Source organism: Chanodichthys erythropterus, chromosome 17 (genome assembly GCF_024489055.1).
Source record: "Chanodichthys erythropterus isolate Z2021 chromosome 17, ASM2448905v1, whole genome shotgun sequence".
NCBI classification, from domain to species: domain Eukaryota; kingdom Metazoa; phylum Chordata; class Actinopteri; order Cypriniformes; family Xenocyprididae; genus Chanodichthys; species Chanodichthys erythropterus.
In genome coordinates, this window is record NC_090237.1 from 38,989,098 (window position 1) to 39,005,740 (window position 16,643).

The 16,643-nt window shown below is 37.6% G+C and overlaps 1 protein-coding gene across 1 annotated transcript in view; it reads left to right on the forward strand.

Annotated features, from left to right (window-relative positions):
* The first annotated feature begins 433 nt into the window (after window positions 1–433).
* bace2 (beta-secretase 2) overlaps window positions 434–16,643 on the forward strand; it is a 32,217-nt gene continuing 16,007 nt past the window's right edge. The window contains exons 1-2 of the mRNA XM_067365363.1: window positions 434–899; window positions 10,968–11,056. Coding sequence (XP_067221464.1) covers window positions 624–899; window positions 10,968–11,056 — 365 coding nt within the window. The 5' untranslated portion in view covers window positions 434–623. The remainder of the gene's footprint in view (window positions 900–10,967; window positions 11,057–16,643) is intronic.

A 16,643-nucleotide genomic window follows, 5' to 3' on the forward strand; every position in this document is an offset into this window, starting at 1 on the left:
ATATATATATATTTTTTTTTTTTTTAAATCTGATTTTATGTCTTCATTGTTGTGAACTGTCATTTAGTTTTTCATTTTCATGGTTATTTCCAAGTGCTATCAGTTCACATACTGTGTTTGAGCTCATACTGTATGATTAAAATACGATACATTTTTTTTTTTTTGGTGCTTCAGTCTTGATGTCCATTAGTGCACATGAATTTTTAAAAAAAATATATATTTTGCTCAAATCTTGTTTTTTAGACTCAAAAAGAAAATATGTTTACGCTCAGTGAAAAAAAAAGGTAGTCTTGTTCCGAAAGCGCCCTGCGTAGGCAGCCGCAGTGAGTACACTAACTTTTGAGACACAGCCCAGCAGTCCTCCTCTCTCTTCCGTGCCTCTGGCCCTGATTAAACGCTGGAATGTTTGGATATGCTCGTCATATCCGTCATATGCTCTTTCAGGAAGTTATCAATTGAACACATTACACACATACTTTATTTCCCCGCGGCGTCTGTCTGGTTCACATACTCTCTGCTGCCGAAGATTATTCCCATAACTAATAATCAGAATGGGACTATCAATGACAGAGTCCTGCACTCTGAAGCGAAGCTGAGTGTGTGTCAGGGTGAAGTTTGGCGAGATGCGGCTCTACGGTCTCCTGCTACTCTCTCTTTCCTTCTGGACGTCTCATGCAGTGTTCAAAATACCTTTGAAGATATTTGCTGGGAACTTCAACGCGTCTGCACAGCTGGACCTCCGGCCTCTGAGACGGGATGAAGGCGCCGCGGAGAGCGGACTGTCCCTGGCTTCAGATCCGGCCGGGATTGTCAACTTTCTGGACATGATCGATAATTTAAAAGGAGACTCTGGCAGGGGGTATTACATGCAGATGGTCGTTGGGACTCCTGGACAAACGGTATGCACACACATTTTGAAATCATAATGTTTTCCTTCATACTTGAAGTAGCTAATAGTGTTACAGTTACAAAACTTCCCCAAAACCCCGCGGCATCTGTAAACTTTTACTAGATTCTCCATTAATTGTTGATCGTAGCCTCTTTAAAAGTATTACTCGAAAGTATGTGGACATTTAAGTCTCAGAAACAACTGAATGTCGTTGAATTAGTTAACACAATATCAACCCAAAAGAAAGAAAGCTACACTAGCACACTTTAAAAAGTTTCACAACAAAAAGTGAGCAACATTCTACATATTCTGTTCAAAACGTGTTCAGACACTTTCTGGTTGTCAAACACTAGTGGAAAATGACCATACAGTCTAACTGTTGGGTTTTAACATTTTTAACCCAACTTGGGTTGTTTTAACCTAGTGGTTGGGTTAAGTGTTTGCCCAAAATGCCAGACAGTTTTATTTAACCCAACTATTGTTTAAAAATGACTATACAACTGGCTTAAAATGAACCCAATATATGTTGGAAATTAAAAATCAGACCCATAATTACAAAAGAAACAATAATAATCAAAAGATGAACATTTATTCATAAGCAATTTAATAAATGTTTATTGTTTAATTATTATTCATTAAACATATTAATAAATGTTAATTTCCAACATACTTTGGGTTCATTATAAGCAAGCAATACAGTAATTTTTAAACAATAGTTGAGTTAAATAAAACTACCCAGCAGGTTGGGTCAAACATTTAACCCAACTTGGGTTATTTTTTAACCCAGTACTTTTTAGAGAATAATTAAACAATAAACATTAATTAAATTGCTTATTAATAAATGTTCACCTTTTGATTATTATTGTTGACTCTAGTAATTATGTGTCTGATTTTTAATTTCCAACTTATTTTAGGTTCATTTTAAGCCAGACATCGTCATTTTTAAACAAGTTGGGTTAAATAAAACTGTCCGGCATGCTGGACAAACATTTAACCCAACTACTGGGTTTGTCCATTTTCAACCCAATTTGGGTTGTTTTTAACCCTGCATTTTTTAGAGTGAAGTTGTGATGTGGTTACTATCCTAAGACCTGTGTGAATTTGAGAGGAAATTACATCATGCATCCATTTAAAAACAGCTTTGGACCTGTTAGAAGACTGAAGGAAAGCAAAGTTACAGTAATTCTGAGAAAATCACTAATCTAACGAAATGACGTTCAGATATTTATAGGCCACTATACTATATGTGTACATTCAACAGTTTTCATATGGTTTGCCCTCCACAGTCTTGTTTAAAACTGATCTCTGATCAGCTCTTACCGTGCTTCAAAAACATGAGGTTAGATGGGTCCTACAGGCCAGGCTGATCTCAGAGCAGTGTTTCAGCCGTTAAGAGCAAATCAGTTCAAGAAGCATGTGATGTGAAAGTCTCTATGAGATGCCTTGGGCGCAGGAGGGAGACCAAAGAGCCCTTGATCTTTGTGCTGAGAATATGTAAGAGCCAGCTCACATGGGTTCACATGACAGCGGGCCCCTCCATGAGAGCAGCTGACTCAGATTAGGGCCTGAAGCTGATGTGTGTGTCCACTTGTCTGTACAGGCTTTATGGCCAGTTGTCTATTTCTCTTTTTTATCAAAAATTGCTGCAAATCTCCTAGTGTTTGATTAATATTAGATGTGTAGATGGTAGAAGGTTTTACGTGGATCTTATTGATCGGACTGAGCCTCTCACAGCCTCGTTTTCTAACCTGTATTTTGAAATGTGAAAACCGGCCAAAATCTGGACCATAATGTGATTCATTTGTTTCGGTATGATTCATAATTAAAGCAAACACACGTAAATGGAGCGACAATTGCATGCATCTGTTCCAGAAATGAGCAGAATGATCGGTACAACTAAAAGTAAAGTACTGTGCTTTGGACTAAAATGAACACTTATATGAGACATTGATTGTTGTAGTAATTCATAATCAGTAACTAGATTTCTACATTATCTGATGCAAATGTGAACAGAAATTAGAATAAAAATTCTGGTTTCTAGATATGCCGCTAGTTAAGTTGCATACTTCAAGGGTTAGTTCACCTAAAAATGAAAATAATGTCATTTATTACTCACTCTCATGCCGTTCCACACCCCTTACGGGTTTGTTAAACCTTTGTTAATCTTCAGAACACAAATTAAGATATTTTTGATGAAATCCGATGGCTCAGTGAGGCCAGCAATGACATTTCCTCTCTCAAGATCCATTAATGTACTAAAAACATATTTAAATCAGTTCATGTGAGTACAGTGGTTCAATATTAATATTATAAAGCCACGAGAATATTTTTGCTGTGCCAAAAAACAAAACAAAATAACGACTTATTTAGTGATGGCTGATTTCAAAACACTGCTTCAGAAAGCTTCGGACCGTTATGAATCAGTGTATCGAATCATGATTCAGATCGCGTGTCAAACTGCTGAAATCACATGACTTTGGCGCTCCAAACAGCAGATTCGATACACTGATTCATTTATGATCCGATGCTTCATGAAGTAGTGTTTTGAAATCGGCCATCACTAAATAAGTCGTTATTTTGTTTTTTTTGGCGCATTAAAAATATTCTGGTCGCTTTATAATATTAATATTGAACCACTGTACTCACATGAACTGATTTAAATATGTTTTTAGTACATTAATGGATCTTGAGAGAGGAAATGTCATTGCTGGCTAGCCAGGCCTCACCGAGCCATCAGATTTCAACAAAAATATCTTAATTTGTGTTCTGAAGATGAATGAAGGTCTTACGGGTGTGGAACGACATGAGGGTGAGTAATAAATGACAGAAATTTCATTTTTGGGCGAACTAACCCTTTAAGCTATAATCATTATTATAAAAAAAACATTTTAAAATGTATTTTTTAAGGTAGTAAAGTGTTATCGCAAATTATTAATTCAGAAATATCATTACTAGGGGTGTGATGTGATCTCATGCCACGAGATCTCGCAAGATTAAAATGTGATGAGATTTCTCGTGGAGGTGAAAAGCTGTCTCGAGATATTGCCATTACATTTACATCACACCTCCACTGATGTTTTGCTTTTTATAGAAATAAAAAAACAACAAAATTTAATTCTAACAGTCGCTTCAATCCGATCCAGCTCATCCAACACGAGCTGCAGAGTACATGTAGTGTAGCAGGAATCAGAGTTCTCTGATCATGTGACGAGATGACTGACGAGACCATGGCGGACCAACAGAGCCTCTGATAAATGTCTTATCTTATAGAATGCGCTCTCAGTGCTGCTGCTCCCAATTCACAGAGTACGCGCAATTTCAAAAGTGAACGTAAACATGTTTTGAAAGCGGCTCCCTGATGCATGCAAATATCTCCTAATGTGTAAGCTATGTTAGGCTGGGCTGTGTAGTTGTAACCATCTCTTAGCTCAGTATCAGAGAAAGATTTGGTCTCTATATGCACTTTGAATACTGAGAGTACTTTGATTATGGTTGCACTTATTGTTTGCATTTAATAAGACTAAAAGAAAACTGTTATTAATTTGTATTTACTGTTTCTAAGATCAATTTGTGGAGAGGAGTTCAGTTAGGAAGCTCATAAATCATGTACAGTAAGGTCTCATATGAAATCATACAGAAGAGAAGTCAGTCAGTTGAGTTTGTGGCAAAACCTTTTACAGTGCTTGAGTATTGTTGTCTTTTACTGCATGTGATAATTCATACTCAGAAAGTAGAACTGAAATGACATTCATTAGAAGATGATGATGCACAGAATATTTTTCTAGTCATTTATTTCATCATTGAATATTTCTTAAAAATACTGTGTAAAATCTTCTCGTTCTTGTGAACTCGATCTCCTGTCTCATCACACCCCAAATCATTATATTTTTAGAAGTTACACTAAATGACATTTTGCATATTTTATGTTATATAGTTCAATTATTATATTGAGAAGAGAATTATTGACCTTTTTTCGTCTGCTTGTTGGTTGACTTTGATTTGGGACGCAAACACAGTTTGGTTAAAATATTTTTCATGAAGTATAAGATAATGCCAAAAAACAATTTAATTCGTAATCATGTTATAAAGATGCCCTCCAAAAATATCAAAATATATTTTGATTTAGGTTTGTTGAAATCCCTAAGAATAAAGAGTCCAACACCACTACTTAAATTATTTTTAAAAACAGATGCATCAAATTTTCATCGCCAGGTAGAAGCATTTTTACATCCCTACTATAACTGTAATTGCATTCCACTCCCTTTAGAAATCAGGCTTGACTGTAAGTGATCATAAATCCTTCACATAGCGAGTCTCTCCGGAAATATTGTAATGAAATCTCCAGTGTCATTGAACATCATGTTTATTCTCTCATCTCATCACAAACGAGTGAGTAAGGTGAACTGCGAGAGGCCAGGATCTTCCCGCATCCTCTGCGAATATGTAATTAAGGGTACTCATGTTAATTGAGGCGCTCTTTCTAAACGAGCCACTAATTGCGGAATCTGTCGTATGTGCGGAGGCGTCGGACTGGAGTGGCTCACATCTGCTAATTGGTACAAACAGGTAGCAGATGCGTTCCCAGTGACAGAGCGCCTGCCAATTAGCTAAGCCACCTCGATAGGGGTGATTAGATCCCGCTTCAGCAGTAGAGGAGCCATGGGAGCGAAGAGAGGAGGATTGCAGGGAACGGAAAGCGCAGGGAAGGGGCCGGATTCCTGGAACCAGCCGGAGTATGTGTGTGCCAGCCAGGGCCCTGCTGCGGACAGACTTCATGTTTACTGAAAGAAGCCGGTAGTCATGACTGAAGCATGGCTGGACAGGAGCCAAAGTGAGGAACTTGTCCTTAATGTATCCTCCAGAATTATTAGTGGCAAGGCCAGCACCACTGTTACTACTGAATGTGGTCTTTTGTTATATTTGTTGTTTCCCATCTCCACAGAAGAATGTCATTGTGACTGAGGAGGAGGCACGTGATTGAAACGGTTGAACTTTGTGCTGTTTGCCTGAAAATGTGTCCTTAATAATCGTCTCGAGTTAAAGCCGGCAAGGAATGAGGAATTAGACACAATAATGATCAAGTTTCTGCTTACTTAGAAAGGTCTAGTAAAACACAATGTGACGCTTGAATTTCTTTCACACACTGCACAAACAGAAGCATTGCTCGGAAAAACAAACGCATTCTATTTCTGAAATACTTTATGAAGCAGATACAGATGCTTGTTCTTATAAGTTTATTTACTCATGTGAATAACCATGATACAGTATTTAGGGTAAGATGGGGAAAGATGCCCCTCTTACAGTGCTCAACAAATTTATTAGACCAACAAATAACCCAAACACTTTATTCACACTTTGGGATTAGTGTCAAAAGCGTCACATTTTTAACATTTCAGTACCGACTTGGTGTGACGCTTTGAGCGCTGTTGAGCAGATTTGTGAACACCTCTGATTGGCCGTTGTGTTCACGCGCTCAACAGATATGTCTGTGATTTGCTACAATGATCAACGTTTCAAAAACATGCTGTAAATAGACGTCACATCAATGAAGCTCTTCAGCAAGCGCTTACACAGATACACTGCTCCCACTTTCAAAATGCTTTCAAATTCAAACGCTCCCGTGCGTTAATCATTGTAGCCAATCTTATCTGTTGAAGGTGCCATAGAACGTGTTTTCAAAAGATGTAACACAAGTGCAAGGTGTCCCCTGAATGTGTCTGTGAAGTTTCAGCTCAAAATACCCCATAGATTTTTTTTTTATTCATTTTTTTTTAACTGCCTAATTGGGGCCTCATTAAATATGCGCCGATTCAGGCTGCGGCCCCTTTAAATTCTCATGCTCCCCACCCCACCGAGCTCACGCTTGCCATAAACAGCATAAACAAAGTTCACACAGCTAATATAACCCTCAAAATTGATCTTTACAAAGTGTTTGTCATGCAGCATGTATAAGTACAGTGTTTATTTGGATCTTTACATTTGATTCTGAATGAGTTTGATAGTGCTCAGTGGCTAAAGCTAACATTACACACTGTTGGAGAGATTTATAAAGAATGAAGTTGTGTTTATGAATTATACAGACTGCAAGTGTTTAATAATGAAAATAGCGATGGCTCTTGTCTCCGTGGATTCAGTAAGAAACGATGGTAACTTTAACCACATTTAACAGTACATTAGCAGCATGTTAGCGAAACATTTAGAAAGACAATTTACAAATATCACTAAAAATATCATGATATCATGAATCATGTCAGTTATTATTGCTCCATCTGCCATTTTTCACTATTGTTCTTGCTTGCTTACCTAGTCTGATGATTCAGCTGTGCTCAGATCCAGACGTTAATACTGGCTGCCCTTGTGTAATGCCTTGAACATGAGCTGGCATATGCAAATATTGGGGTCGTACATATTAATGATCCCGACTGTTACGTAACAGTCAGTGTTATGTTGAGATTTGCCTGTTCTTCTGAGGTCTTTTAAACAAATGAGATTTATATAAGAAGGAGGAAACAATGGAGTTTGAGACTCACTGTATGTCATTTCCATGTACTAAATTTTTAATTCTAGGGCACCTTTGAGGACGTGAACACAATGGCCAATCAGAGGTGTTTAAGAATCTGCCCAACAGCGCTCAGTGTCATGCTTTTAAAACTTCGATACCAAGTTGGTACTTTTGACAACAGTAAATAACCAAAAAAACCCTGATATATTTTTTATTTTGTATGGCCTCCTTTGGCCTTGGTAACAGTTTGCATTCTTGCTGGCATAGTTTTTATGTAATTTCCCACAGTCTCTGTTGTTACTGACTTCCAAAGTTGTTAGTAGTTGTTCCCAAAGACTTGCTTTTGATGAAACTTGTGCAATCTATCTTCGAATCCATTAAATCCCAACAATAATTATATTTTATAGCATTAGGAAACATTACTGTGACTAAAGAGCTTAAACACACTGCTGTGGATTAACAGAAACATAAAAAATGAGCTCACATTTTTTTTATCTGATAAGAAAACAAACTATACGATGGAAACACATTTACCGAATAGTAATAAAAACATGACATTCGCTGCTCAAAAACTTAGTAACTTCATTTGAATTTTGAGTTTGGTAAAATGATAATGACACATACAAGTAAATGATCATGTATGAAGCCACAATATCAACTTTATTAATGCAGTATTTAATAAAAAAATAGGCCTTCATTTTTTTTATTTATTATTATTTCCTGAAAAGTAGTAGTTTTGGTCAGATGAGGTTTCCAACTGACACTAATATGTCGTGGGCTCTGAGGGGGCCCAAATATTTATTTTGCCTATGTCACAATATGAGGTTACGCAGTGTGCATAGTGTGGACATTTCCTGTTACTGTATGCATAGTATAACTGGATTCATTGACTCATTATTTGCTCTGATTGCAAAGAGTTAAGATATTTTATGCAAAGTAGGAACAAGGAACAAGTCGAACACACCTAATGTTTGAAAGTTTTTTTTTTTTTTGCATACTATGTATTATTTCCCAAATTATTTCTAAACGCAAAAGCAGTACAATAGCATTCCACTCGAACATAGCCGGGGCCTTTCACCCTCCCTTTTACTTAATAACAACTCAAATTTTCCATAATGTTTAATTCAAACACGGCATTAAAATGCATTCATAGGTTTAAGAGTTTAAGTGTTTTTAAATGAAGCTGTTAGGATCAGTGCAGTGGAGCAGATCTGTGTGTATATTATGATGGCGTTAACGATGAGGAATGCCCATAATGGCCTCTTTGGCAACTGGGTGAGATGGCACAGCTCTGTTATCTCATTAGTTCCCCCTCGTTGAACCAGCGCTCCAACAACATTATTCCAACTGCCGTGACCGCCTCGCAAGCGCCTGGCAAACAGAAACATATGTGTGGAGAGGCTAAATTGGAGGGCTCTGTGCCAGCAGGGTTTGATGCTTTTTAGATGGTTGATATTTAAGCCTAAAAATATATATTTAATATAAACTAAAACCATATAATATAGTTGTTTGTACATAAAAATGTGTCCCCCCTCACTCAACAGTAATCAATGCTACTTCACCAATAGATCATATAAAATATCCTAAATAAAGATTTAAAATATACGCAAAAATCTGAACTGTCAGCGCTTCCGCTCGTGTGATGAGAGATGACAAGTTATGATCCTGGTTCCAGTGGCCTTAATCCATGCATGGCATTTTATGATTGTTTTGTATGAAATATTGAAGTTTATAAATAAGTGTTTTATTCTAAAATCAGGTTTTATTCTAGAATGTAAATTCTGGCTGGTGTCACACATTTTAGATTAAAAAAAAAAGATAAAAAAAAAATAAAACCTTAAAATAACCTAACTGCGTGCAAACCCTTTAATAAATTAGTTATGTGGCTGTTTTCAGAATGAACTAATCAAGCTCATGTGAAAGTACACACCTGTTTTCACCTGAAGTGACTCTAACTCAAAATAAACCACAGCTGTTATATTTTTCTGACATCTTCTTGGTTGAACGGGCAATAAAGAGCATAGGAAGCATCAATGAGATCTCATTGTTGAAAGGTATCACTCAGGTGAGGCATTAGATATACCATGGAACACAGTGAAGTTAGTCAGCAACAAATGCAGAAAGTATGACACAACAGTGATTATCAACAACAGGGCGTCCCTCTAACTCTGATGAGAAGACAAGAGAACACTGGTCAGAGAGGCTGTCAAGAGCCCTACAGCAATGTTACAAGAGTTGCAGCTCTTTCTGGCTAGTACTGGTTGCTCTTTACATGTGACAACTATCTCTGTATTCTCTCCAAACCCTACTAAACTTTGCAAAAATATGTATCCATTTTCCCAAAACAATGTGGAAAAATTATTTTCTGGGCTTTAGTGAAGGTGGAGGGAATCATTTGATTTTGGCACAGAACCTTCTGGCATCTGGTAGAAAGCTGTAAATGAAGAGAACTTTGACCTTTCAGCATCACAGTGATCCAAAACACATCTAAATCAACAAAAGTATGGCTTCAGCAAAGATTAATGTTGTGGGATAGCCCAGCCAGAGCCCAGACTTGAATCCTATAGAAAATCTGTGGGGGAACCTGAATAGATGCCCTCGCAATTTAACAGATCTGGAGCATTTTTGCAAAGAAGAGTGGGAAAATCTGATAGACTCCTATCCAAACTGATTGATTGCTGTAATAAAGTCAAAAGTGCTTCAACTAAGTATGAGTTCAGGGGTGTGCACACTTATGCAGTTAGTTATTCCAAGTTTTTAATTGTAAATGTTTTTTTTTTTTTTTCTCTAAAATGTGTCACTTTGGTTTTCAGTTTTCTAATTTTCATATTAAACACAAAATTTCTGATATGATTTATGTTTGTAGACTTTTTATATCTACTGTAGATGGCAAAAAGTGGCTTTATATTGTTTTATTTCCATATATTTGAACACTATATGGCCAAAAAGATTGATGCCCCCCCGCCCCCCCCCCCCAATGAATGGGTTTGGTTATTTCAGTCAATTCTCTGAGGACAAATCTTAATGCTACGCCATACAGTGACATTCTAGAGAACTGTGTGCCTTCCACTGTGTTGCAACTGCTCGAGAAGGGCCTTTTTTTATTCCAGCATGGCAATAATCCTGTGAACATGAGTCCACCCACAGGAATCATATTCCTAGGAAAGTAGTCCTACTACAAAAACAAACTTTACGGCTCAACAGTTCTCAACAAAAAGAAGCTAGACATTTCTGCTTAACAAAAAACCTTCCAGCACTTGTCTCCTAGACTTCCATTAAAGTACATCACAGTAAATGTGTTTTTTGTTGTTTTTTACTTATACATTTACTTTTATGCATTTTGGCAAACACTTTTATCCAAAGTGACTTGCACTGCATTCAAGCTAAACCTTTACATGTGATCAGTTTTTTACTAGCTGGGTGATGATGTTTATTTTCTATGGAAATCAAGAGCATGTCACAAATGATCATAAGTTATATTTAATACAGCGTATTTATCTGAAATGCCACTATTACCAAGTAATGAATAAAAAAATGATTGATGGTAATAAACATCATTGTGTTCTGTCTTTGCAGCTGAACATCCTGATTGATACTGGAAGCAGCAACTTTGCTGTAGCTGCAGCAGCACATCCCTACATCACACACTACTATAACAGAGCACTGTAAGATCACATCCCTACATCACACACTACTATAACAGAGCACTGTAAGATCACATCCCTACATCACACACTACTATAACAGAACACTGTAAGATCACATCCCTACATCACACACTACTATAACAGAACACTGTAAGATCACATCCCTACATCACACACTGCTATAACAGAGCACTGTAAGATCACATCCCTACATCACACACTGCTATAACAGAGCACTGTAAGATCACATCCCTACATCACACACTACTATAACAGAGCACTGTAAGATCACATCCCTACATCACACACTACTATAACAGAGCACTGTAAGATCACATCCCTATATCACACACTACTATAACAGAGCACTGTAAGATCACATCCCTACATCACACACTACTATAACAGAGCACTGTAAGATCACATCCCTATATCACACACTACTATAACAGAGCACTGTAAGATCACATCCCTACATCACACACTACTATAACAGAGCACTGTAAGATCACATCCCTACATCACACACTACTATAACAGAGCACTGTAAGATCACATCTCTACATCACACACTACTATAACAGAACACTGTAAGATCACATCCCTACATCACACACTACTATAACAGAGCACTGTAAGATCACATCTCTACATCACACACTACTATAACAGAACACTGTAAGATCACATCTCTACATCACACACTACTATAACAGAACACTGTAAGATCACATCCCTATATCACACACTACTATAACAGAGCACTGTAAGATCACATCCCTACATCACACACTACTATAACAGAGCACTGTAAGATCACATCCCTACATCACACACTACTATAACAGAACACTGTAAGATCACATCCCTACATCACACACTACTATAACAGAGCACTGTAAGATCACATCTCTACATCACACACTACTATAACAGAACACTGTAAGATCACATCCCTATATCACACACTACTATAACAGAGCACTGTAAGATCACATCTCTACATCACACACTACTATAACAGAACACTGTAAGATCACATCCCTACATCACACACTACTATAACAGAACACTGTAAGATCACATCCCTACATCACACACTACTATAACAGAGCACTGTAAGATCACATCCCTACATCACACACTACTATAACAGAGCACTGTAAGATCACATCTCTACATCACACACTACTATAACAGAACACTGTAAGATCACATCCCTACATCACACACTACTATAACAGAGCACTGTAAGATCACATCTCTACATCACACACTACTATAACAGAACACTGTAAGATCACATCTCTACATCACACACTACTATAACAGAACACTGTAAGATCACATCCCTATATCACACACTACTATAACAGAGCACTGTAAGATCACATCCCTACATCACACACTACTATAACAGAACACTGTAAGATCACATCCCTACATCACACACTACTATAACAGAACACTGTAAGATCACATCCCTACATCACACACTACTATAACAGAGCACTGTAAGATCACATCCCTACATCACACACTACTATAACAGAACACTGTAAGATCACATCCCTACATCACACACTGCTATAACAGAACACTGTAAGATCACATCCCTACATCACACACTGCTATAACAGAGCACTGTAAGATCACATCCCTACATCACACACTACTATAACAGAACACTGTAAGATCACATCTCTACATCACACACTACTATAACAGAACACTGTAAGATCACATCCCTACATCACACACTACTATAACAGAGCACTGTAAGATCACATCCCTACATCACACACTACTATAACAGAACACTGTAAGATCACATCCCTACATCACACACTACTATAACAGAACACTGTAAGATCACATCCCTACATCACACACTACTATAACAGAACACTGTAAGATCACATCTCTACATCACACACTACTATAACAGAACACTGTAAGATCACATCCCTACATCACACACTACTATAACAGAACACTGTAAGATCACATCTCTACATCACACACTACTATAACAGAACACTGTAAGATCACATCCCTACATCACACACTACTATAACAGAACACTGTAAGATCACATCCCTACATCACACACTACTATAACAGAACACTGTAAGATCACATCCCTACATCACACACTACTATAACAGAACACTGTAAGATCACATCTCTACATCACACACTACTATAACAGAACACTGTAAGATCACATCCCTACATCACACACTACTATAACAGAACACTGTAAGATCACATCCCTACATCACACACTACTATAACAGAACACTGTAAGATCACATCTCTACATCACACACTACTATAACAGAACACTGTAAGATCACATCCCTACATCACACACTACTATAACAGAACACTGTAAGATCACATCCCTACATCACACACTACTATAACAGAACACTGTAAGATCACATCCCTACATCACACACTACTATAACAGAACACTGTAAGATCACATCCCTACATCACACACTACTATAACAGAACACTGTAAGATCACATCCCTACATCACACACTACTATAACAGAACACTGTAAGATCACATCCCTACATCACACACTACTATAACAGAACACTGTAAGATCACATCCCTACATCACACACTACTATAACAGAACACTGTAAGATCACATCCCTACATCACACACTACTATAACAGAACACTGTAAGATCACATCCCTACATCACACACTACTATAACAGAACACTGTAAGATCACATCCCTACTTCACACACTACTATAACAGAACACTGTAAGATCACATCCCTACATCACACACTACTATAACAGAACACTGTAAGATCACATCCCTACATCACACACTACTATAACAGAACACTGTAAGATCACATCCCTACATCACACACTACTATAACAGAACACTGTAAGATCACATCCCTACATCACACACTACTATAACAGAACACTGTAAGATCACATCCCTACATCACACACTGCTATAACAGAACACTGTAAGATCACATCCCTACATCACACACTACTATAACAGAACACTGTAAGATCACATCCCTACATCACACACTACTATAACAGAACACTGTAAGATCACATCCCTACATCACACACTACTATAACAGAACACTGTAAGATCACATCCCTACATCACACACTACTATAACAGAACACTGTAAGATCACATCCCTACATCACACACTACTATAACAGAACACTGTAAGATCACATCCCTACATCACACACTACTATAACAGAACACTGTAAGATCACATCCCTACATCACACACTACTATAACAGAACACTGTAAGATCACATCCCTACATCACACACTACTATAACAGAACACTGTAAGATCACATCCCTACATCACACACTACTATAACAGAACACTGTAAGATCACATCCCTACATCACACTCTACTATAACAGAACACTGTAAGATCACATCCCTACATCACACACTACTATAACAGAACACTGTAAGATCACATCCCTACATCACACACTACTATAACAGAACACTGTAAGATCACATCCCTACATCACACACTACTATAACAGAACACTGTAAGATCACATCCCTACATCACACACTACTATAACAGAACACTGTAAGATCACATCCCTACATCACACACTACTATAACAGAACACTGTAAGATCACATCCCTACATCACACACTACTATAACAGAACACTGTAAGATCACATCCCTACATCACACACTACTATAACAGAACACTGTAAGATCACATCCCTACATCACACACTACTATAACAGAACACTGTAAGATCACATCCCTACATCACACACTACTATAACAGAACACTGTAAGATCACATCCCTACATCACACACTACTATAACAGAACACTGTAAGATCACATCCCTACATCACACACTACTATAACAGAACACTGTAAGATCACATCCCTACATCACACACTACTATAACAGAACACTGTAAGATCACATCTCTACATCACACACTACTATAACAGAACACTGTAAGATCACATCCCTACATCACACACTACTATAACAGAACACTGTAAGATCACATCCCTACATCACACACTACTATAACAGAACACTGTAAGATCACATCCCTACATCACACACTACTATAACAGAACACTGTAAGATCACATCCCTACATCACACACTACTATAACAGAACACTGTAAGATCACATCCCTACATCACACACTACTATAACAGAACACTGTAAGATCACATCCCTACATCACACACTACTATAACAGAACACTGTAAGATCACATCCCTACATCACACACTACTATAACAGAACACTGTAAGATCACATCCCTACATCACACACTACTATAACAGAACACTGTAAGATCACATCCCTACATCACACACTACTATAACAGAACACTGTAAGATCACATCTCTACATCACACACTACTATAACAGAACACTGTAAGATCACATCTCTACATCACACACTACTATAACAGAACACTGTAAGATCACATCTCTACATCACACACTACTATAACAGAACACTGTAAGATCACATCTCTACATCACACACTACTATAACAGAACACTGTAAGATCACATCCCTACATCACACACTACTATAACAGAACACTGTAAGATCACATCCCTACATCACACACTACTATAACAGAACACTGTAAGATCACATCTCTACATCACACACTACTATAACAGAACACTGTAAGATCACATCCCTACATCACACACTACTATAACAGAACACTGTAAGATCACATCCCTACATCACACACTACTATAACAGAACACTGTAAGATCACATCCCTACATCACACACTACTATAACAGAACACTGTAAGATCACATCCCTACATCACACACTACTATAACAGAACACTGTAAGATCACATCTCTACATCACACACTACTATAACAGAACACTGTAAGATCACATCCCTACATCACACACTACTATAACAGAACACTGTAAGATCACATCCCTACATACATCCAGAACACTGTAAGATCACATACTCACACACTACTATAACAGAGCACTGTAAGATCACATCCCTACATCACACACTACTATAACAGAACACTGTAAGATCACATCCCTACATCACACACTACTATAACAGAACACTGTAAGATCACATCTCTACATCACACACTACTATAACAGAACACTGTAAGATCACATCCCTACATCACACACTACTATAACAGAACACTGTAAGATCACATCTCTACATCACACACTACTATAACAGAACACTGTAAGATCACATCCCTACATCACACACTACTATAACAGAACACTGTAAGATCACATCTCTACATCACACACTACTATAACAGAACACTGTAAGATCACATCCCTACATCACACACTACTATAACAGAACACTGTAAGATCACATCCCTACATCACACACTACTATAACAGAACACTGTAAGATCACATCTCTACATCACACACTACTATAACAGAACACTGTAAGATCACATCCCTACATCACACACTACTATAACAGAACACTGTAAGATCACATCCCTACATCACACACTACTATAACAGAACACTGTAAGATCACATCC